Consider the following 21,972-nt stretch of genomic DNA (forward strand, 5'->3'; position numbering starts at 1 on the left):
TATCATTCACTGAGTGTTTTTTTAATAGTGCAAACTGCACTTTCAGGGGTCAGTCAAAGTACCAAAAATGTTTAATTTTATGCCTTGTACAAAGAAAGGAAGTGATTGAACCAGAATGGAATGTCAAAAGGAGACCGGATGCAATGGAAAAAAGAATTGCCACCACGGAGTCTTTTAAAGTAGATAGCTAATGCATATAACTGTTTATGTGACTACAGCATCTTGCCAGTAAGATCATTGTCTGAATATTTTTATTCCAGAAGAATGTAGCTGAAAATAAGCCAGATGACTTACTTGCTCCAAGGCACAATGGCTTTGTACATTATCTGTGTATTTTATGAATTATTCCTAAAATGGAATGCAAGTCTAGTCTCTTAATAAATGAAAGCCAAATATACATTTTAAACCACTTTGTGTGACAAACTCCATAAAAGAAACAAAACGTTTTGAATAGCATTTAAATCCTTTCTATGGCAATTTGGAAAATACTTGCTTCTCTCCTGCGTCCTAGTTGTGCTTTGTCGTAAGCTTTTGTCCACTCAGGAAGGAGTGGCCTTGCAAGCAGGCAAAGCACTTGTGTTCGTGCTGCCTTGTCCTTCAGGTGGCCCTTTCACATGGTTGTACTCCACCAGTCCTTTCACGCACAGTGGCTGCGCCATAATGCTCAGTTTTGGGGATCTTTTTGTTTTGCTTGTAGTAACTGAGGCATATGTCTGTCTCTGGTCATAATTCTCAGGAGCAGCATTAGCATGAGGGAGGGAGATAGAATGGGACGGACATGCATGGGGTGCAGAGGACACTACTGTGGGTATCCAGGATATGGAGCTGACTCTGGCACCCAGAAGATTTGGGGTGCTGTTGGTGCCACCCTCAGCCTCTTCTGCTATGGGGACAGACCAGCAGCTCCTCCTGTGCTTGCTCTTCCCTACTCTTCCTCCTGCTTTCCAGATGAGTGGTATTACGTGACCCATTTTGTTGAAATATTCTGACGAGAAGATTTGTGCCAGTGTTAGCAGTTCCTGTCAAACAATGCAAGTGACAGAGCTGCAATTTTGTGCGGGTTTTCTGCAGTGACTGTTATATTCTAAAAGTGGTACTACGGTGCCTCTCTATATTATGTGGCAAAAGGTTTTTCATGCTTATTACTGATTGTCGCTCTGTTTGGAAGATAAACTTCTGGATTAAACTTCTAATTTTGTGATCATGTCTTAAAATAGCTGACTTTTTTAGCACAAATTCAGCTAGGTCTGTGTGCAAACGGGTTTTGCTGTTGACTCGTGATAATATGCTACTTTTTTATTGTTTCATGTGCTTGATATTGCGAAGTAACTTAAAGCTTTTCATTCTTCAAATAATCTTACCTTGATCTCAGAAGAAAAGACGACACGAGGCTTGCATCAACCATGTCACTCTGATCTCCCCTTAAATCACAAACTGTTCCTCACTGTAAATGCTTCACTAAATGGTTAAATGTCATGTGTCACTTTAGGTCTAATTCATTATTATATTTTTAATTTAAAAAAGATCTGAGTTTACTTAGTGGCTTACATAACCACTGAACAAAAAGGAAGAACTACTTCTATAAAATCTGTTTGCTTGAAATTGGTTTGTTTTTTTTTTCCTCCTACAGGTGCTTGGGCGATGTTTCTTGACAGTGATGCAGGTCCACTTTCAGTTCCTGTCACAAGCTTTGCAGAAGGTCCAGCCGGTGGCACACTCTTGCTTTGCTGAAACTGTAGGCCAGGAAAGAAAGAGCGTTAGTGGGGCCGGAGCCTCAAATTTAAGCCCCACAAATGAGCTGGAAGATGCAATAAGATCATGGAGAGGAGCAGCAGAGGTATGGAGGACTTGCTTTATACTTGGTGAAACCAAAATCCAAGCCTGGGTGTCCTAATAAGGGAAGAAAAAAATCTTTGATTTTAAAGAAATGCTACGTTTGAAGGAGGGAACACGGTGCAATTAGTTTCAGATGCTAAAGTCTGTTTTACCTATATGGTGTTTATACTCTCTCTGCTCTGTAAAAAGTTTTTATTCGTGATCGATTGTGTATATAAGGAGTGCACAAACAGTGGGAACAGCTGTTTGTTATTAGAAAGGAATTAACAGTGTTCAAATGTAGTTGAGTGGAAAGTCTTTGCAGATGCAGAGTAAAATTTTAGATGAAAAGTAACTTAGATAACATCTATACCTCTAAAATTGTGAGCATGAACTCAATTTTGTATTTTAAATTTTTTTGCTATCTTTTAACATCTGTCGTCTTCATGCTGAAGGAGAGTTATCTGTTAGGCTTGATGTTGTTTGATTCCATTTGGAATGTTAATCATATTACTTAAATACACCACTCTCTCAACTTGGGTTTTAGCTAACAGTTGCCATCTGTGGAATCCTTACTTTTCCTGCCAAAAAAAAAAAGGACAGGGAAAAATAGTTTTATGAGCTTTTCTGCTTTCCCTGTACACTATTGAAGTCTACAGACTGACAGATCAAAATAGCTTCAGACATTGAGCACATGGTTTCTTTAAATTTAAGTAACCTAGAGCATTGTGCTTTTGAAGTCTCATTTGGCAACGTGCATGGGCATGTTAATAATCTTGACTGGAAATCTTGTCAGGGTTCCCATTTATCAACTAACATCTGCAAGGTGTATGAAAGCAAACAAATTTCCCTTAGAACTCTGAATGTAGATGAATTATTGGTAATTTCTACTGCAGCATAGATTTCTTTCATTGGACGAAATAAGGATTTGGGAATGCTTTAGGTATATTACGTAGAATCTTAACAGTACTAATCCTGGTATAATTTTACGTCTTTTCCATAAGAACAGTCTACTTCAGCTATTTCTGTTAATATCACCTATATTTCAAAATGGAGTTGAATACAACTAATTGAATCCTGTATTAAACATCCATACATGGGGAAGAGGCAGGTTTGTGTGGGGTTTTAGGATAGTAAAGTAAAAAGTTCTTAAATAACTCTGTAAATAAATAATCTTTCTCTCCTCTGTCTTGAAGACAGACCAATTTGTCATATCGATTTCATCTTGATAGAAGGGAGACAAGAAATACTGAACTCTTTCTGAATTTTTACATTGGAGAGTAGAAGGCAATCCGTTATTTCCGTATAAAACCAGCCTGTTTGGCAGTAGACTATGTACTATACCAGAATAATGTTTATGATAGTTTTTGTGTAGCTCAAAATTACTTTTCCTTTTTAAGAATTTCACTTGGAAAAAGGTGTAACTTTGTACGTGTTGTAGAAGTAATCAATGCGTCTGTTCATTGGCTGCAGTAGCAAAAATTTCCAATTTGGGCATCATGTTTTAGAGCAAGACTCCTTAGACTGAAAAATCAAGTGTCTGAGGTCTTAAATGTGGTTGGGAATAGGTTTTTATTTGTTTTACTTTGCTCAGTAGTGTACTATTTTAATTGTCCTGTTACAAACAGATATTTGGCTTTTCATATTTTTCATTTTTTAAAATCATATTACATAAAGCTGCTGTGCCCTTGCTGTGCTCCGTTGATTTTAGTCTTGTGTGGTTCTTCTCGAATTGCACTGCAGTAACCACCCTTAATTTTATAAAGCATACCTTAATGTACATAAGTCTCTACTCAGCAAACCATGTTCATCATGTTGCCTGTGTAACCGGGATCCTTAGTGAAGAAAAGGAATTGAAATAGAGCAACCATTGCTGACTGGAGTTGCTAGCCAGCACCTATATGCCATACAAATTATGTGAGTTAAGTACTTTCAAAGTAACAGTAGAAATTGAATCAGTTATAATACATAATCAGCTCCAGATCCTTTCCACCAGCTGCTTCTTCTCATCTCCTTTGTAATGCTTCAAACTTTGTGTTTTTTTTGTTGTTTCTTTGTTTTTTAATAGTGATCTAGTTTATTGTTGAACCTCTTTACCCAATATTTTTTTCCATACATTACAGGCGACATCTCGATTGCGAGAAAGAGGCTGTGATGGATGTTTGGCAGGAATTGAAGTTCAACAACTTTTCTGCTCACAGAGTGTGGCAATCCCTGAACATCAGCTCAAAGAGCTAAACATGAAAATTGATAGTGCTTTGCAGGTGAGTTTTTAAAGTCTGTTGCTTTTATGTGTGTCTAGTACAGTCAGTGGATCAATGAATGAAATAGGGAAGGAATATACTACTGCAGAAATATGGACCACAGGCAGCCATGAGGTATCTGAGAATTACCAGTATTCAGGTCTTATATGATAAACGCATATGTGCTGTACAGGTTTACTCACTTAACAATTTCTACATGTGTATCCAGGTACAATGACTACCAGCTTCTTTGCTGATGTGGCTGTTCCATTTCAACTTTTTCTTTAATTTCAGGCTTACAAAGTGGCTTTGGAGAGCCTAGGCCATTGTGAATATGCAATGAAAGCTGGCTTCCACTTGAACCCAAAAGCTATTGAAGCAAGTCTTCAGGTATGATCTGCTAAACCTGTTCTCTTTCATCCCTCCTCACCTTGAAAATAACTGTTTAAAAAAAAAAAAATTGACAGCAAGGTTTTTTTTATGTCTTAATTTCCTTCTAATTGATCTATTCTTTTATACTTCAGGGCTGTTGCAGTGAAGCTGAAGCCCAGCAAACAGGAAGGAGACAGACTCCACCGCAGCCAATTCAGTGTGAACTGCCCACTGTACCTGTTCAGATAGGATCACATTTTCTGAAAGGGATATCCTTTAATGAGTCTGCAGCAGAAAACCTGAAACTGAAAACGGTAATAGCCCTGCATCCAACCATAGTAGTTAAAAATAAAAATCAGAAGAACTCCTTAAAACTCAGAGAACAACTGCAGTAGAAGTTCAGTGCCAGACTTGTACTTAAAAGTGCATATTTTTAGTCTGACTTCCTGTGGAAACAAGATGTGATAACATTGTAGGTCCATGCCTTTCTCTGATAACGTTTTAACCACCTGGGCAAATTCAGTTCAATCTAAGAGAAACACAAAAGTCTAGGAGGTAATGAAGCTTCTATGAACACTGAAAATAGGTGGTTAGGTATCAAAATCTGCAGAGCAAAGTGAGCCCTTACACATGCCCCAAGCAGGTGATGTACTTCAGAGCTTTTATCTTCTTAGGTTCCAGAATCAGACAGGTCCATGCCATTCTAGTGCTGAGGGGCGTGCTTTAAAAGGAACTTGATTACAAAATGCTTTTTCATTTCTTCTTACAAACTTTAAGCAATCTTTCGAAATATATTTAAAATGTATTTTTAGAAGTTGTGGAAAAGTTGATCAAATTTTCAATATAAAGAAAAGGTAGCCATTTGGAAGTAATTTGGGCAATTTTAATCAGCATTTTCACCCTTTCAGATAAGGCTAGTTCCCTGCTCCTGAAAGAGTAGAAACAACCCACAGCTTAAAATGTTTTTCTGTTGTCTTTGCAGTGCTTTTTTGTAGTTTTCATTAAACTGTTTTGCAAGAGCATAAGCTAAATAGTGTTTATCGTGTTGGAGTGTTTCAAATAGAGACTGTCTCCCATATATTTATTCTGCAGTTGAGCTTGTACAGTTTCACGAGACTGTTTAGAGGTAACAGACATTGTAGTTGGTTGAAAAGCTTTTGAAGATGTGTAGAACCAATGGTAAATACATATGGAGACATTGGTGTTAACATTCCTGGAACATGTGCTTGGTATGACAAAATTCTTGTTTTTTTCAGCACACAATGCTGCAGTTAATTAAAGAAGCTGGATGCCATAATGGACTTACACCACGAGATGACTCTCCTGTTACTGAAGTACTAAATCAGGTTTGTCCTTCGACTTGGCGAGGAGCCTGCAAAACTGCTGTACAATTGTTATTTGGCCAAGCTGGACTGGTAAGTAACTATAGATAGGCTTAACAACAAAAAAAGAAGATTATTTAAATATCCTGAAGAAAAACTAGATATTTTAAAGTGTTTGGAAATTTATTTCCTATGTCTTCCTCTTTCTCAGTTTTTAATGTGGTAGCTGATTTAAGTTATGAACAAGATGTATCCTCATGGAATACAAGTTCTTCATAGATATTATTTGTAGTTGATAGGAACAAGGGAACATACTGTGTACTTCATATTCTTCATGGATAATAGGGAACATAAATTTAAGTTCAATAGATAGATTTGAAAATCTTTCTATTTCGCTATAGATGACCATGTTAATACCGCCGCTTCTCTTAGCTCAGCTTTGAAAACTGCCATTTTTCCATTTCCTCTCTGTTTTTGAATGGAAGCAGGCTTCCTGCTCAACAGAAGCCAGGAAGTCCTCTGCACCAAGTAATACTACCTGACACCTCCAACACAAGACATAGCTATTAAATGATTTTCTGTAGATGTGTTCTTTACAAACAAACAGAAAAACGCATAGATTTTAGAGTATCTAAGTACTGCTAAAAAATACATGCTTGAAATGCATTCTGATGACAAAATGTATTTGTACTTCAGTAACTAATTACTGCAATCTCTTAATGAAGTGTTCACTCGTAACAAATACTTTTTTTGAACTATGAGTTCTCATTTATCTGGGCAAATAAAATGGGGGCAAGAGTGCAGTAGGATAGGAAGGATATGCATGCATAGAGATACACCGTAACCTATGATAATTTCTATCAAGAATTCTAATTAAATTTGATTTATTAATTTAATCAATTTATTAATTGATTAAACCATACATTTTTGGTATTGTTAATACATTCTCCAATAACAATGAATGTCAGATATTTTTGTTTCAATATTCTTTTCATATTAGGTATTAGATATCCACTTCATGTTAAATATGCCAGAGAAGTAGGTTCAAATCACAGTCGAATTCAACTGACTTGTCATATAAACAAGGGACAGACCATCAGTATCATAACAACGCACCTGCCATCAGTCCTTACTTCACTCTGATATGGTGATTTGAGGATAGGAAATGGTAGTGAATTAAGCACTTTTAGGAAGGCATAAGATGTGGTATCTTTGCAGGGATGGAGAGCAGGTGTGGAATAGTAGGATTGATCAAATTTCTATACAATTGAAAATGTGTGTTAAATATTAATAAATGCAAATCAACTAGAAAAAGGGCCATGGTTAAGTGAGATTGTCTTCAGCTGTCATAGTTCAGGGTGGGTAGGATGCAGAGAGCAGCAGGGTGTGGGAAATGAGGCCAAGAAAGAAACTGTTTCTCAGTAGCCCTGTGGGAGTGTGCTGTAATTCCTGACTTCTTGGCTCCTGAACATCTAGATGAGGAATGCCTTGGAGGACGCTGCAACCCCCCACCACTTCCTTTGCAGTGAAACAAAGGTGTAGGGATTTCATTCTTGCCCTGATGAGTGGCCTGATGAGAGTGGTCCCTTTCGGGGAGTGGCCTGAGGCACATTTTGACTCAGGAGACTTAAAATCTGGTGTCCCCTAGTCTAGACATAACAAGTTAGACCTGCTGGTAATTAAAGTGCTGATATCCTTCAGGTTTATCATAACGTAGGGAGAGTTGTCAGCGTAAAACTTACTTAGACATTCTCCCAGATGATAATGCTGGTGTAAGGAATATTACCTGAGTAGAAGCAAGAATGTCTCCAAAGGTTTTGCCTGAATCTCTGGTTCTGAAAATAGCAGGTTTTTATCTTCAAAGACACGGTAATGAGCTATATGCTTAGCAAAATACTTGCAAGCCTTTTCTCTTGATTCATTCTCACTTTTGATTTGTTACAATTTGAAAGGGTGTGAGAGTTGAGTTCTTCTTTGTAATGTGTATGCCATAATTTTTTTATACGATTAATTATGCTTGTATGTAATCTCATGCAGTGATGAGAAACTGTAATTTATTTCTTTAAAGCATTCTTTGGGTGGAGATGAGGGAGGAAACACCTGTAAAACGAGAACAATAGATGTCTGATGCACAGGAAGCTATCCTCTAAGCACCCACCAGGCAGGGAGTGACAAATGTGTTTATTTTAAGTTTATTTTGTGTACAACTCAGATAAATGAATTGTGAGACAATATTATGCGGGCTCTTGACCCTGAAAAAAAAGCACAAGACCATAAGCACTATGGTGCATCACTTCCAGGAACTGATCTAGATCTGCACAGATCACAATTTTGCTTTTTGACTTAAGGGTCTCAGATGCAGACAGTTATTTTCTTGGAAGCTGGGGGGACAAGAAAAAGTACTGTGTAGTCTTATCTCTCCTTAAACTGATTATATTTAGCAATATAGCTAAATCTATACCAAATTAAATAAAATTAACATGGTATAAACATGAAGGAAAAAAGTAATGTGGTTGCACTGTTATTGAGAGGTATTTTCATGAATGGATGATAGCATGGTGCCTCGTATAACTGTGCTTAGACACGTTTTTACAAGTTGGAATAAACTTGAGCAAGCGTTTAGAGACAACTGGAGGAAAACGAAGTCCCTATGTTAAAATACTGAAATGATGGGAAGAAATTGTTTAATTATCATTGGATTATTTTGTTAATGCAGGAGAGACAAGAAAATCTCAGCACTATTTATATTTCACATTTCATAACTAGTAAAAGACAATGAGATAGAAGTAGAACCAGTGTAGGATGATGGCAAAAAAGCCAGTAATGCCCCTTGAGGCTTTTTTTACAGAAGGACTTTTTGCCATTTCAAGGATAAATGGTACAGCTAATCTGCTAGTCACTGGAGCAAGAACTGCTGAGTGCTGCCAAAAAGCTGCTGGTTCAGCATGACCAAAATAGGAAATTATGGAAATGATCAAAAAGGCCAGCCCATGCAGACTGGACAACAACAGAAAGCAGAAACCAAATATGGAACTTACTATCACTGGTACTGAAGTTTAAATGAAGCTGAAGTGAATCCATTCCTTCTCAGTTTCCATAAAAAGAGTTTCATGACAGCAGATTAATTTGCAAGACTTTTATCTTCCATATAAATTCATGATGTCTTACAGAAAGCTGAGAATTCAACAAATTGAACAGTCACTTCTCTTCACTACTATTAATTCCCTGTTATAAATAGTTCCATTAAGTAGAGAAATGTTGGTATAAAACTTTGTAACCACGAGTGTGTGGGGGGTGTATGTTTATTAAAAATTACGAGCTATGAGAAGAGTTTCTGACTAAATACTATTAGTCTGTATCATATTGTGCACTGCAGTTAGGTTATTTATAATATTTTAATAGGTGTTTGAGCGCTATTAAGGTAGCAGTTGTGCCAGACTTCTCAAATATAAGGGCTGTTACACAAAGCCATTGATAACTACCAGCTGCTACATAAAGCAGTTGGTAAGTAGTTGGTAAGTACATGTTTGATACGTAACTATAGTATGTAATTGAGGAGAATTAAGTCATTGAAATATATGCTAACATATCAAACTGATCATTTGGTATGCTTTCCTTCCCCCCACCCCCAAGATATTAAAATAGAAATCAACTTATAATGATTTTGTGACTTGATTTGTTTTTATATGGTTCTTTTCGCACCTGTAACATGGCAGGGAGGTGAGACGATTGCATCTGTACTGCAGGGGTGATAAAGTAGAACAAATTCTGAAAATCGTTTCCCTTTTCTCTTTATTTGCTAGGTGGTTGTGGACACAGCCCAGATTGAAAATAAAGAAGCCTATGCTCCTCAGATAAGTTTAGAAGGATCCAGAATTGTGGTGCAAGTTCCATCAACTTGGTAAATAAAAATACTGTATTGCAGATCATACTAGTAGGTATGGCTGTTGAAGTATATAGGAAGAAATACAATGCAGTACAAATATATAAGGGAATACTATGATCTTCCTTAAATTCCTTTGCCTTGTACTGATTGAATACCACTACTGCTCAAAGATTGACCAACAGCTGTACTTAATGTACTTAACAGTCTTTGTACTGGTGCTCCCTCTGTTGGAGGCAAGGCTGGTGCACTGCAACATTCCTCTGAAGAGAAGAATGTAAAAGCTGGATGATGAAAGAGAAAGTTAAATATAAACCCAGAAATATTCCTGTTATGCTCCTCCCTGGCAGGTCTCCACAGCTGTTACCACAGGAAGGTCGGGCATCAGATGAGACTAAGACAAGAGCTTTGGCCCTCTTAACTGAGCTGTTCTTTAAGTGCTGTTGTGAACCGCAGAACTCTGTGTTTTGAGATAACTCCTTCCCTAGTGGCTTAATTAACTGCCTAGGAAAGCGTATTAGAACTAATCCTCATTCTCAGTCGAGGACTTCTCTTTTGAAACAATAATTTGGATTTAGAACACTTCCTGTCTTTCTTCAGTGTACTCAGTGTTACGAATTTTGGTGCAACACAAGTCATTCATGTGAATCCTTAGTGAGATAGCCTGTCACTAATGGTACCACTGGCATGTCCAGAAGTACAAGTCAGCCCATAGTCTGTTTATCCAAATTCATCTTTAATTCCTCTGCTGAGTAGAAACTGGCACTTCTGTTCTCTTTATATAAAGTGCTCTATTGTGAAAGAGCTAAAAAACTGCAGAGTGTTCTGAGCCAGGGTTTGTGTGCTCTGGAAGAGCTCCGCCTACTGACACACAGCAAGAGCGCCTGTTTTCTCTGCTGGAGGGCTCGTTAAATACTTGACAAATGTGCCAATATGTAGATTTAAGTTATTCTGATTTCACCTCGGTTCTGTGCCATTAATGAAAAACTTTCAGTATTTCTGCATCTTCACAGCTCAGTAGCATGTTCTACAGACTAGTGGATATGCTGAATCATTTTTCACTCTGTCAGGCTGGGTGTTTCTTAGCATTGAACTCCTAGATTGCACTCAAGATGTAAATGTCGTGCACTAGCATTTTTGTCAGGTTTGTTGAGTGCTCTTGCTACTTTCTTAAAAATGGGCTTTTGTGTATTTATTTCTTACCTCTGTGCTTGAATTATGCCTGCTCAGCTAAAGAGATAATCTTGATTTTTAAAACGAGCTTAAAATTGGATTAGCTGTATATTCAACAATTAAAAAGAGAAACTGGGACTGTAGGTGCCATCCTTAGGAACCCTTGGGTGTTCATGCATTATACTGCCGTACTAGTTGTACCTTTATAGGAGCAGCAGTAGTGTATAAATTAGCCTTTTATTATCTGACTAGTATGGTAAAATTGTTTATGTGAAATTCAAAGCTTTGATTTTTAAAAGTTAATCTTGATGATTACAGGTGTTTAAAGGAAGATCCAGCAACAATGTCTTTGCTACAGAGGAGTCTGGATCCAGAGAAGACTTTGGGTCTAGTAGACGTGCTCTATACTGCTGTGTTTGACATACACAGGTGGAAGGAGGGAAGGTACATCTCCTCTTGAGCCTCGTACTTTACTTTTCCCAGTCTAAACAAAGCCATCATCATTGAAAAAGCTGTACTGTAGAATTCGGATAGCACTAGTTCATCAGAAAGGGTAATCAGTAGTCAAACTTCCATGCAAGGAACTGGGACTCTATAGAAGTACCTTGTACCTATTTAGCATACAGAGAATTTTTTTTAAACAGCAGCTTATCCATGTGTACAAAAGTATTTGTTTCTCTTGCGTTAAAATATATATATATATATATTTTAAATAAATACCTCCATTTAGGTTTTGAAGCACAATTAACATTCCTTAAGGAAAGGAGAGTAATAAATGCTATTGCAAATGTTAGTAATATTTCAAATTGTTGCCATAGGAAGAAGCTGATGAATTTAGCAATCTGAGAGAGACCTTTGCTTTTATTTCTTCCACTTTCTATTACCCAAACGCATGTTTTTCTCCAAAATACAAACTCAGTTAAATTTCTTGCGACATCCAATGGGATGTTAGGATAAATGAAGTTTATTAGGTGGTTTGATAAATGTTTTTGTTGATGCAGGGAGCAAGCTTTGCCTTGTATTCAGATCCAGTTACAGCGTGAAATCTCAGATTTCGGGAATCAAGTTGACATGCCATCTGGAAATGGAAGCAAATCTTCAGGTGGTCTACAGAAGACGTTCTCAAAACTGACTTCACGGTTTACAAAAAAAACTTCCTGCACCAGTACAAGTAACAGTGGAAGTTATTCAATTCCCAATACACCTTCTAAAAATATCTTCATAAGTTCCAACTCAGAGGAGAAGACTAAAATGCCCACTAACATAGATGCACGGTTACAAAGCATTTTGAACATTGGTAACTTTCCTAGGACCACAGATTCATTGCAGTCAATTCAGAGCACAAATAATCAAATAGTGAATGGGTTTCTAGTTGAAAGACGGGACAACTTCTTCAAACCAGATGAAGGAAAGGATGACAAAGGTATGAATTTACCAACTGACCAAGAAATGCAGGATGTTATAGATTTTTTGTCTGGTTTTAACATGGGCAAATCCCAGCAAGCTTCTCCGATGGTGAAAAGAAGGAACTCTGTTGCCTCCTCTACAGGAACAGAACAAAAATCAGGAACAGTACAACAGCAGCCACAGTCTCTCTCTCACACACCACTGCATCCTTCTCAGCAAGGCTTGTCACAGCAACAGCAGTCACAAAAGCAGCAGCAGCAGCAAATGCAGTATTACCAACATTTGCTTCAACCTATCGGACCACAGCAACGTGCACCTACCAAATGGCTGACTAATTCTTCACAGCAGCCAGCCCAAGCTGTTGGAGCTGGATTGTCTCATATGAACCAATGGAACAATCCTGGTTTTTCAGATTTAAGCTCTGATTTATACAGTTTGGGTCTTGTGAGCAGCTATATGGACAATATGATGTCAGAGATGTTAGGACAGAAACCACAAGGACCTAGAAACAATACGTGGCCAAATCGTGACCAAACTGATGGAGTGTTTGGGATGCTGGGAGAAATTCTGCCTTTTGACCCTGCAGGTGTGTGTCTTTTCGTTATTACTTTTTATAAGGATCCTTTTACAAAGAAAAGAGTACTGTTAAATATTGCTAGCAATAATTATTTCCTGGTGCTATTTACCAGATGCTAAGGTGCTTAAAATGACAAGTTCTGACCTTTCCTATATGGATCACATCAAAGTGTTGAAACAGTTACTTACAGATAATGTTCTTCCTATTGTTATTTTTGAAGTCATTTAAAAGCATTGTTAACTTCCGAATGTATGTATTTTGCCCCCCCCAAATTATTTTTCCTGCTCTTTACCAGTCTTGAACTCCAGAGATACACTTGGATTGCATCTTTTCCATACCCCTGCATTTCAACTTCATTACTATGCAGTTTCATAGAAATCATATTGGTTTCTGCTCTCCAGCTGTTACTGCAGTGAAAAGCTCTGATGTTGAAGGATTAGAGACTAAAGAGCAAGTACCATGTGGTTTGCCATATGTATTTAAACCACCAATAAATTGTAAATTTATGGGGATTATTGTCAAAGAGGAAGTGAGATAACATTTTATATCCATAAGCAAGTAGCCTGAAGGCTATGAAATTGATCGTAGAGTCTGCATCGAAGAGGAGATTAATGAATTGTTCTCATACTACTAAGATCAACAGGCCAATCTATTCTCTCATAAATTTAATTTCTGTTGGCATGGAACATAGCTACAGGAACTTTGTAGTATGCATTTATTAAAAGTGCCTGGAGGGAGGCAGCACTAGAACTAACAGAAAAACCTTTCATCAAACCACAAATCCTTTTCCTGCTGTCATCTGTGTCTGTGTGATTAAAAAAAAAATTCCTATCAAATAGATTAGAAAGATAACCTCTCTTCATATAACATGCCAGGTTAAGCTGTGATGTAGGAGTTTTCAATCTAAGCTCTAGCTAGAAAGCTTGAAAAAGCATACACAAAAAAACCCTTTCACTTTCAAACTTTCTTAGGACTTCTGTCTTGTGAAACAAATAGATATACTCGATAAATATTTTTTAGAGTATGAAAAAGATGACTCTTCAGATGAAAATCTGCTAATGAAGAATTGAGAAAATTGATGGTTTTTCATGGTCAAAGACTTAAGGACCTACTAAAAATGTATTGTGCCATACTTTTATAATCTCTAAGAACTTAATGCTTTATTAGTCGAAGGAAAGTTGATACATCCGTGTTTTTTAAATTATTTTCACAGGTGAACCTATCTCATAAAAAGCTGTTTATCTGATATGTTTTTACAGAGGTAAAAATCAACACAAGTTGCTATTTTTGAATATAAGAGTAATTTAACACCTAATGCTATCCACAGAAAAAAGATCTGCATGCCCTTCAGAACCAATCCTTAGATCTGAGGATGTCTAGCTTCAAATCTCAGCTTAAATTGACGTATAAGTATTTCTCAAAGAAAACAACTATTACTGGGAACGTTTTGTTTCTGTACAGATGTCAGGTAGCTCTGTCCTATGCTTATATGATAAAGGATGTGTAGAAACAAAGTTATCTTTGTTATAGTTTTAATTTGTATGCAATAAAACATTGCAGAGCTCTTTTCTAAATGTGCTAAGTGAAAATGAAGAAGCTTTTCTTCAAATGCTGAACTGAACGTAGGGAAGCAATCGCATGAAAGATATCTTGATTTCTGTTTTCCAAGCTGTGCACACTTGGACGTTCTTCGCTCTTTAAAACTGAGACAAGCAAGCCAGCAGCTGTGTGCTTCGTGTTGTGACTATTACGCATGTAGTCGAGAAATTTTCCGTAAATTCAGTCCAACTGTAAAGCCTTGGAAATTCAATTACACTGTCTCCTGAGAGTATTTTTTTAATACATACATTATTTGTTTTGATTTATTGGACATTTAAAACACTTTTGGATTAAGGCTTTTGCTTCATCTGCCCAAGGTGGTGTATACTGCTTATTAGATAGTTGGGAAGTGTAAAGAATTTTAAGACTTGAAGATTTTTTTATTATTATTTTAAGGATTACTGCTTTTTTTGGTAAATATCAACCTTATTCTGAAATACGTTGTAGTCCAGGATGAGGATGTTTTCAAAATGGTTATGTAGTCTTTGTAGGAAGTAGCTTCTGGTCTGTATGTTCTAATGAGATCAATCTGACCTTCTGATTTCTTGAGAAGCAAGCAGAATCACAGCATAGCTGGAAATCATGTTGCGATCCCAAATCAACTGTACTAATTCAAATGTTTTTTTCTCTGAGATTGGATAAACATACAGTTTTTAATTCTGTCAGTGTCTGCTGATTGGATATTGGACTGTTCAGTGTATGGACATGATCTTAGTCGCAAATACTCCTCCCTGGAGAGAAGGCAAGGGGCAGGTGTATTTCCACCCAAGAATTATTATCTACCATGTACGATGGTACTTCTCTACTTTTATTAAAACATATCCTGTTAGTGTTCCTCACTGCTCCATTAAGAGGCATCGATTGTCTAGCACTTACTATCAGTGAGGGAGCTTATTTTCTATTGGGGGATGGTCAAGTCTAGAGGATTAAATGAACGGGGTAAGTGCAGTAGAAATAGCTGAATGTCAGCAACTGACTTCTTGATTTGTTTTATTCAGTTGGGTCTGATCCAGAATTTGCCCGCTATGTTGCTGGGGTCAACCAGGCTATGCAACAAAAAAGGCAAGCACAGCATGTTCGTCGTCCAAGCAACACGCGTAGCAACTGGCCTCTTCCTGATGATCCTCACAAAACCTGGCCCTTTCCTGAGTATTTCACAGAAAGGTAAGAGATTGGACAGGCTGCTTTTTTTTTTCTTCTACATCTTTAAAAACTGCACTTCATTATGGCAAGAGTGAGAAATTGGAGCCCTTCCCGTGTTGATACTGAAGCCCTGACATTTGTTTGTGTTCTTCAGAGTAGAATGGGTACTGAGTTTGACTCAAACAGAGGAAATAAGGGCTTTATAACAGATTCATTCAAAATGTTCCTATTTCAGTATTTTGAAAACCTTTAAGTTGTAGTTTCGATGAGGAGTGATGCAATGAAAGTTGCAGCACCTGACTGAATTCAGCTTTCCAGATTTTATCCATAACATTACAGCAGGTATGTTAGTAGTACTTAATCTCTGCCAAGTCATAACAATTTATTACAAAGCACGTGTTTCAAGAACCTCTGTCCATGTGTCCATATCATTATAGCTGTGAGCCTAAGGCTAGCTTAAAACCAGTAGAGCAAGTATGTATTCTAGCTCAGTTTTGCAGTGGAAGAGCTGAGAGCTTAGTGATTGCAAAACTAGTAATCATTTGTTTTCCTTTCCTGACCAGGAGAGACTGTGACAACTTTATATGATTTTAGTAGAATATATAAAGTGACTGTAACAGATAAAGCAGTGATGTGATCATTCAGAAGCAAATACGTGGAAGTATTTATGTTCCGCGTTTTACAAAATATTGCAATTTCTTTGTGCTCTGTCATCTGTCACAGAGATTCAGCATAGCTAACTAGGGCATACAGTCTGGACCAGGCACCGTAAGTACAAAGACTAATACAACTTTTTGTCTTACAGTGATGTGACAAACAGCTGGTCTGGTACTCAAGGAGACTCGGCCAGCTCAAGTGATGAGACCTCTTCCGCTAATGGAGACAGCTTGTTCTCCATGTTCTCAGGGCCAGACCTTGTTGCTGCTGTTAAGCAGAGAAGGTTAGCAAAATGAACAGAAATACACATCACTTTGTACAATTTGTGTGTTTTGATAATTTGAGTAGCCACACAAAGGATTTAACTCCTGCCAATTAGATGAAGTCATATGAATGTCAGTGTGCGTAGTACACTGTTGATCTGGATCAGTGTATAGTATGTCTGCTCTTAATGCTAGGAATTCAGACTGAGTTGTTAGCAGCTAAATCTTTATATAAATAAGCATCTGTGCAAATAGCTGGTTGTTGGCTGAAACTCCGTATCTGACACTTTCCCTTTCAGTAATGAATTTCTTGCTGCAACAGCTTGTACTTTTACCTGTACTGAGGAAAAACATGCAAAATGATGAAATATCAGTACATATTCTGGGCTGTCAACTATGACAGACTGAAACTACAGAATGGTGTATGGTGGTAGCAGATTAATGCAGGTGACTCATTAAGGGGAAAAAAAAAAGTAAATGTCACTCTTTTTTTTGGGGCAGAAAACACAGTAGTGGCGAGCAGGAACCTAGTACGCTACCATCACCACCTCTTCTTTCTGCAGCAGATGACCGTAATCAGGTAAGCAGAAAACGGCTTTGCTTAGTCATTTTTCCTACATGTGTGTTTTGGAGTGATTTTCACTAGGAAAACAACTAGAATAGCATCTATACCTCCAGATTGCACCTCAGCTAAAACCCAATTCATTCCCACTCAAGTAGTATTAGATTTTTTTCTATCAGTCGCCAAATTTAAAATTGCAAGTGATTTAATGTTTCCCTTGTAGCAAAAATTATCACGATAGAGAAAACAAGGTTTCACATTAAGTGAAGAGGTAGCACAGGCAACTTAAATTGTCTGTGCAGAGAAAACTGAAGTATCACCAGTATCACTTGTCTTACTAGAAATTTTGATTTATGGCACTACTATAGGTAAAGTCTAGTGCTTGAAGTAATTAAAGGTTTTTCAAGAGACAAGTAAATGAGTGAGTAGTTATATACATGCATCAGTTCTATTTTTAAAGATTAATCTTCTGAAATGTTGTAGAGAGGAAATAAGATACGTTAAGTATTGTCTCAAAAGCATTTTGGTCAAACAAAAACAACAACAAAACTAATTCTGGTTTTTTTTTTCAGGATAATAAAACCAAAACCTGGCCTCCAAAGGCACCCTGGCAGCATGCGTCCTCTGTCACGAATACACTACCCAGTCAGAGTGCGTCTTTGTATCCCATGAGCAGCCCTGTCAGCCAGTGGAGCGACACGATGCAGATCCTCCAGTCACCTGTGTGGGCAGCAGCCAACGACTGCGCCCCAGCAACAGGAATTTCCTCTAGCTTTGCCTATGCGCAGCAACAGCAATCGCAGCAACAGGCTTCCCAGCACAAACAGATGAATAAGGGCTTTAAATCTTTTCCAGTAAAGCACGAACGCAGACCATCTTACCTGCATCAGTACTAATTGCTTTTCATATTGGAAAATGCAGCACAGGGCCAAACAGTCATAAACTACATATCCTTTGTTTCACAACTGTGTATTGGCTAGATCCTGTTTATCTCATTAAATATGGAATTGAGGGGGCTTGGGGGCTGGGGTTGGGGGGAGGATCTACTAACTCTTGAATCTTATTTGCAGTGCTGAGCAATATGGCCAATATGTTTGTTTGATGTACATGGAACAGCCCAGAACTGTGATTTAGAAATGCTTTTAAAAATGTGTATATTGCCTTTACTTTCAAAAGCTTTTTTTAAAAAACTGCTGATGGACTACCATACAAGAAACACTGTATTTTATAGCTATTTTTCATATAGATTTATAGTTAAACATCTTACTGAAACACATTGAATATATTGAAGCAAATATATAGTGGTCACTTTGCTCAACACTGTGTTTAAATTTATAATGGACAAGCTGTAAAGCCTTTGTATTCTCCATAAATGGCCTTTGGGCAACTTTTTTTTTTAAATGAAGTATAACAGCAGCTTTTCATGTGCCACACAAGTGAGTTCATTATGAAACTGTTGCAGAAACAGTTGCGAAATTGAGTTTTGTGGTAGTTTCCTTACTCTAAGTATAGATCAACCGAACCACTCAAATTTGTGTCACAAATGTAATCTGAGCTGCTTAAAGTAGATGGCATCTGTGTGGATAATGTGACACTGGTTTTCAAATAAATAGATAACTTGTTACTGTTTCATTTGGCCAAAGGCTTTATCCACGCAGTGCTCCTTAAATGTGTGAAACTATAGCCTAAAAGACTACTTGCATATATTTAAAGTCTTATTTCAGATGCTACAGTTAATTAAAAAAAATAATAATTAAAAAAATAAAAAATTGTGAGCTGGCTCAGAAGATACTAGAACTGAAATGTGGGGTAGCAGTTAGCTAAAAAAAAACATTATTTTTTTTAAAACGATAAAGTAATTATTTGCAGTCAATATGTGCCATTAAGTGAACCTGTGGAATTGGGAATAATCTTCCAACCAAAGTGGATCTGGGAGTGACTGGTGCTTAAAAAGTGAAGAACAATGGTAAATATATGTATAGCTATCCCACTGTATATTAACTGAGATTACAGAAGATTCTTTATATAGTTAGAGCTTATTTAAATTTTCATATTTCATCTTTGAAAGAGTCTAAAAACCACAATATTTTCTGGTATAAGAGTTTTGACAGTATTAATCTTATTTTTGTATTTTTCTTAAGTCATATCATTCTAATATGTTAACTACTAGTAAAATGGGTTATTAGTTCTAACTACATAATTTTTCAATGAAGAGAAAGCACATTTGTTTTTGTTTTTACAAACTAAGTACATCTATATCTAAAGATACCAAAAAATAAATACATTATATATATATAAATAGGTATACACAACACTAAAACTATTAAACATGTGGGTATTTAAGACCCATCCACCTTTTTGTTTGTATGGTGACGGGCTATATTTGCAGGCCCAGATTGTTACCTTTTTGTGCTGTTTGAGGATGCCAATGTTGCCTGTATTTATGATATTGTCACCATGTTTTCTGAAACTTCATACTTACCATGTTTACAAAGATTTGTTTGCTGTACATAGACTTTTTACAGTAATGTGCTTTGCACAATCAGTGTGGCTTGTCTGTAAATTGTTAATGGTCTGTACTACTATAATTTTGAAAACCTTCTGCTGAAAATGTTAGTGGTTATTTAACTTGATGAATGGTTTTGAGTTTACTAAATCTTGTCATTTAGATCTAATATTAAATCCTAAATTTGGTTGTACTTACTGGTTATTCATACTAAGACCAAAACGGAAGTTACTGAAAACACTTAATTTTGAACTTTCCTAACAAGTGCCAAAAATTACTGCTCTAGTTTTTGCAGCTGATTCATACATACAAATGCTGGCAGGTTTCTGGACCTACATAAGTGAATTGAGGAAACAAAGTTTGTCTGCATTTTGATCACGTAGGTGCTACTATGTCCTTTGCTTCCCATTGTTCTGAACACTGGTAACTTTAAGAATTGTTGCACTTGGCAAATGAGTCTTGCCATTAAATTTCACACTGCCAAGTGCAAGGGTTTGGTGCTTAGTTAACTTACCCTTATTGCAGTGCTTCTTGTGAATAGCTAATGCTTCTGAACTGGAACTGTACATTTTGTATTTTAAAGCTTCTGTAAAAGTAAACTATTTGCTTTATTAAAGATATACATTTAATAGGTCATACCCGTTTAAAATATGCACCTTACTGAAAATAAGCAGCACCTTAAACTGTAACTTCGGTTTGTAAACAAAGATCTTACCTTCATTAACATGGGATTATTTAACAGTTTGAAAATTGTCAACTGCCTACTTACTCATCATATAAAACTGAACTTTATGCACTGTACAATCTGAAGCATCTTTAAAGCTATTTTTTCACATAGACTGCACTGAAGCGCGTGATTCAGAAAAGGCCTTAGCATTGTCTTTGAACTAGTGCAGAGAAACACTGCTCAAACTTGAAGTTGCTTGTTTCTGGCAAGGTAAATATTTTTGGTGGTAGTGAGTGAAAAGTTACCTTTTTTTTTTTTAATTGGGGGAAGGGGTATATTTAATTTATGCTAATCGTGCCACTGAAATGTATATTCAGGTGTAAAAGTAAGCTGTGCTCTTGCTGAAGGTAAGTGCTGACAAACAGCCAAGACACACATGAATCCATTTTGACTGTGCAAAAATTTACTTGTTTATGGAGTCTGTAATACAGAACATTTCAAGCAAGAATGAAAAGTCCTGATGCAAGTGGAGCTAATGCCAATCTCACTGAAATGGAGGTTACAGTTCTCCCTTCTGCTGAACTGCCTTATGTTATGCAACAGCCCCATCTTTCCTACAAAAGTTCGAGTTCCTATTTCACTAAAACTTTGTTAATCTGTCATTAATCCAGAGTACACTGCTTTACATTTTTGTTTAAGCATTTTTCATGATAAAAGACAACAAAACAGTCTATTGCTTACATACGTGGTAGCATCCACCATTGTCATCTTGGAGGTAGACAGAAATTACCTACCTAAAAGCTTGCCCTACTGTTACACAGCCTGAGTCATGAAGCAGTCTCTTCCTCACTGAGTACACAAGTCTTTCAAGAGCAGCACTGGTGGTGCTGTCCTGACAATCATGCTCCTCTCAGAAATATACTACAATTACGTTTTTCCTAGAGAAAAAAAAGTGACAATTACCTCCCTGAAGCTCTACTTATAGTAATAGAAGAAACAGCTATTCTAGTATTACATAAAGAACCTCCAATCACATTTTTGACATAAAAGTATGACTCTTTACCAGCCTTTCAGGACTACGCCTTCTCAGCTCTCAAGGGGGATCTACACAAGTGTTTCTACAGATTCTCAAAACCATCACTGCATGTGCGCCGGTACACGCCGTCAGTCTACAGCCTTCTGCGTGCTGGGGGGCGTTGCGTCAGCAATGGTCGCTAAATAAATGAGGTTTCTGTGCAGGATGTGCTGGTACCTGTGAGAGAAGGAGACGTGTTACGTGGGAAGGACCTGACTGCCTGTTCGCGAGTGAGTCACCCGAGCTTTAATGAGCACTTTTATGATTTGGCCAACACTGAGGGAGGGAAATACCCCCCAACAACCACCCCCCCCCAACAACGGGACTCAGGGTTGCCCGCCCCTCAGCCCCCCGCCCCGTCCCCACTCACTGCACGCAGTCGGTCGCCCGGCCCTTGCTCTGGTACTCCACGATGCAGCGCACCAGCTGGTCGTTCTCCTCCAGCAGCTGGGGCACACACACACACACACAGCGCCGTCAGCACCCGCTCGGCACCGGCCCCCCCTCCCCGAGCCCCCCCGCGGCCTCCCCCCCTCACCCGCTGCAGCGTCTCCTGGTTCACCTCCGCCTTCCCGCGCAGCCGCTCGGGCACGAACGCCACCGACATGGCGCCGCCACCGCCCCGCGCAGCGCCTGACGGGACGCCGCGGCCCCGCCTTCCCCTTGCCCCGCCCCCCCCCGCTGCCTCCGCCCCAAGTAAAGCCCCGC

General features: G+C 37.9%; 2 protein-coding genes across 8 annotated transcripts in view; one reads left to right on the forward strand and one right to left on the reverse strand.

Annotated features, from left to right (window-relative positions):
* The window catches only part of GARRE1 (granule associated Rac and RHOG effector 1), a 53,294-nt gene extending 33,136 nt beyond the window's left edge, over positions 1 to 20,158 (forward strand). For all 6 annotated transcript variants that reach the window (XM_080552727.1, XM_080552725.1, XM_080552730.1 and 3 more), the window contains 12 exons: positions 1,631 to 1,837; positions 3,939 to 4,079; positions 4,353 to 4,448; positions 4,583 to 4,744; positions 5,687 to 5,845; positions 9,556 to 9,653; positions 11,127 to 11,252; positions 11,810 to 12,801; positions 15,390 to 15,555; positions 16,340 to 16,474; positions 16,956 to 17,034; positions 17,589 to 20,158. In XM_080552727.1, coding sequence (XP_080408853.1) covers positions 1,631 to 1,837; positions 3,939 to 4,079; positions 4,353 to 4,448; positions 4,583 to 4,744; positions 5,687 to 5,845; positions 9,556 to 9,653; positions 11,127 to 11,252; positions 11,810 to 12,801; positions 15,390 to 15,555; positions 16,340 to 16,474; positions 16,956 to 17,034; positions 17,589 to 17,912 — 2,685 coding nt within the window. In that variant the 3' untranslated portion in view covers positions 17,913 to 20,158. The remainder of the gene's footprint in view (positions 1 to 1,630; positions 1,838 to 3,938; positions 4,080 to 4,352; positions 4,449 to 4,582; positions 4,745 to 5,686; positions 5,846 to 9,555; positions 9,654 to 11,126; positions 11,253 to 11,809; positions 12,802 to 15,389; positions 15,556 to 16,339; positions 16,475 to 16,955; positions 17,035 to 17,588) is intronic.
* Positions 11,733 to 21,949, reverse strand: SS18L2 (SS18 like 2). 2 transcript variants are annotated; one of them, XR_013938489.1, is made up of 4 exons: positions 21,803 to 21,949; positions 21,635 to 21,711; positions 21,253 to 21,441; positions 11,733 to 11,886 (listed from the first exon to the last, which is right to left on the reverse strand). XR_013938489.1 is itself a non-coding variant. In XM_080552777.1 (3 exons), exons 1-3 carry the CDS (start codon positions 21,869 to 21,871, stop codon positions 21,354 to 21,356), a joined length of 234 nt encoding a protein of 77 aa, XP_080408903.1. In that variant the 5' UTR covers positions 21,872 to 21,949; the 3' UTR covers positions 20,631 to 21,353. The 2 variants fall into 2 exon arrangements, 1 of the variants encoding a protein (XP_080408903.1); XM_080552777.1 differs by lacking the exon at positions 11,733 to 11,886 and having other exon boundaries at positions 20,631 to 21,441.
* Positions 21,950 to 21,972: the final 23 nt, after the last annotated feature.

The sequence above is a fragment of the Anser brachyrhynchus genome, assembly GCF_964034855.1.
Source record: "Anser brachyrhynchus genome assembly, chromosome: 12".
NCBI lineage: Eukaryota > Metazoa > Chordata > Aves > Anseriformes > Anatidae > Anser > Anser brachyrhynchus.

Bases quoted from the DNA above. Each gene is read 5' to 3' on its own strand.
- SS18L2 (XM_080552777.1), bottom strand. From the start codon at position 21,871: ATGTCGGTGGCGTTCGTGCCCGAGCGGCTGCGCGGGAAGGCGGAGGTG. The intron at 21,712-21,802 runs GTGAGGGGGGGA...TGTGTGCCCCAG, and splicing joins ACCAGGAGACGCTGCAGCGG to CTGCTGGAGGAGAACGACCA. The intron at 21,442-21,634 runs GTGAGTGGGGAC...CTTCTCTCACAG, and splicing joins CGGGCGACCGACTGCGTGCA to GTACCAGCACATCCTGCACA.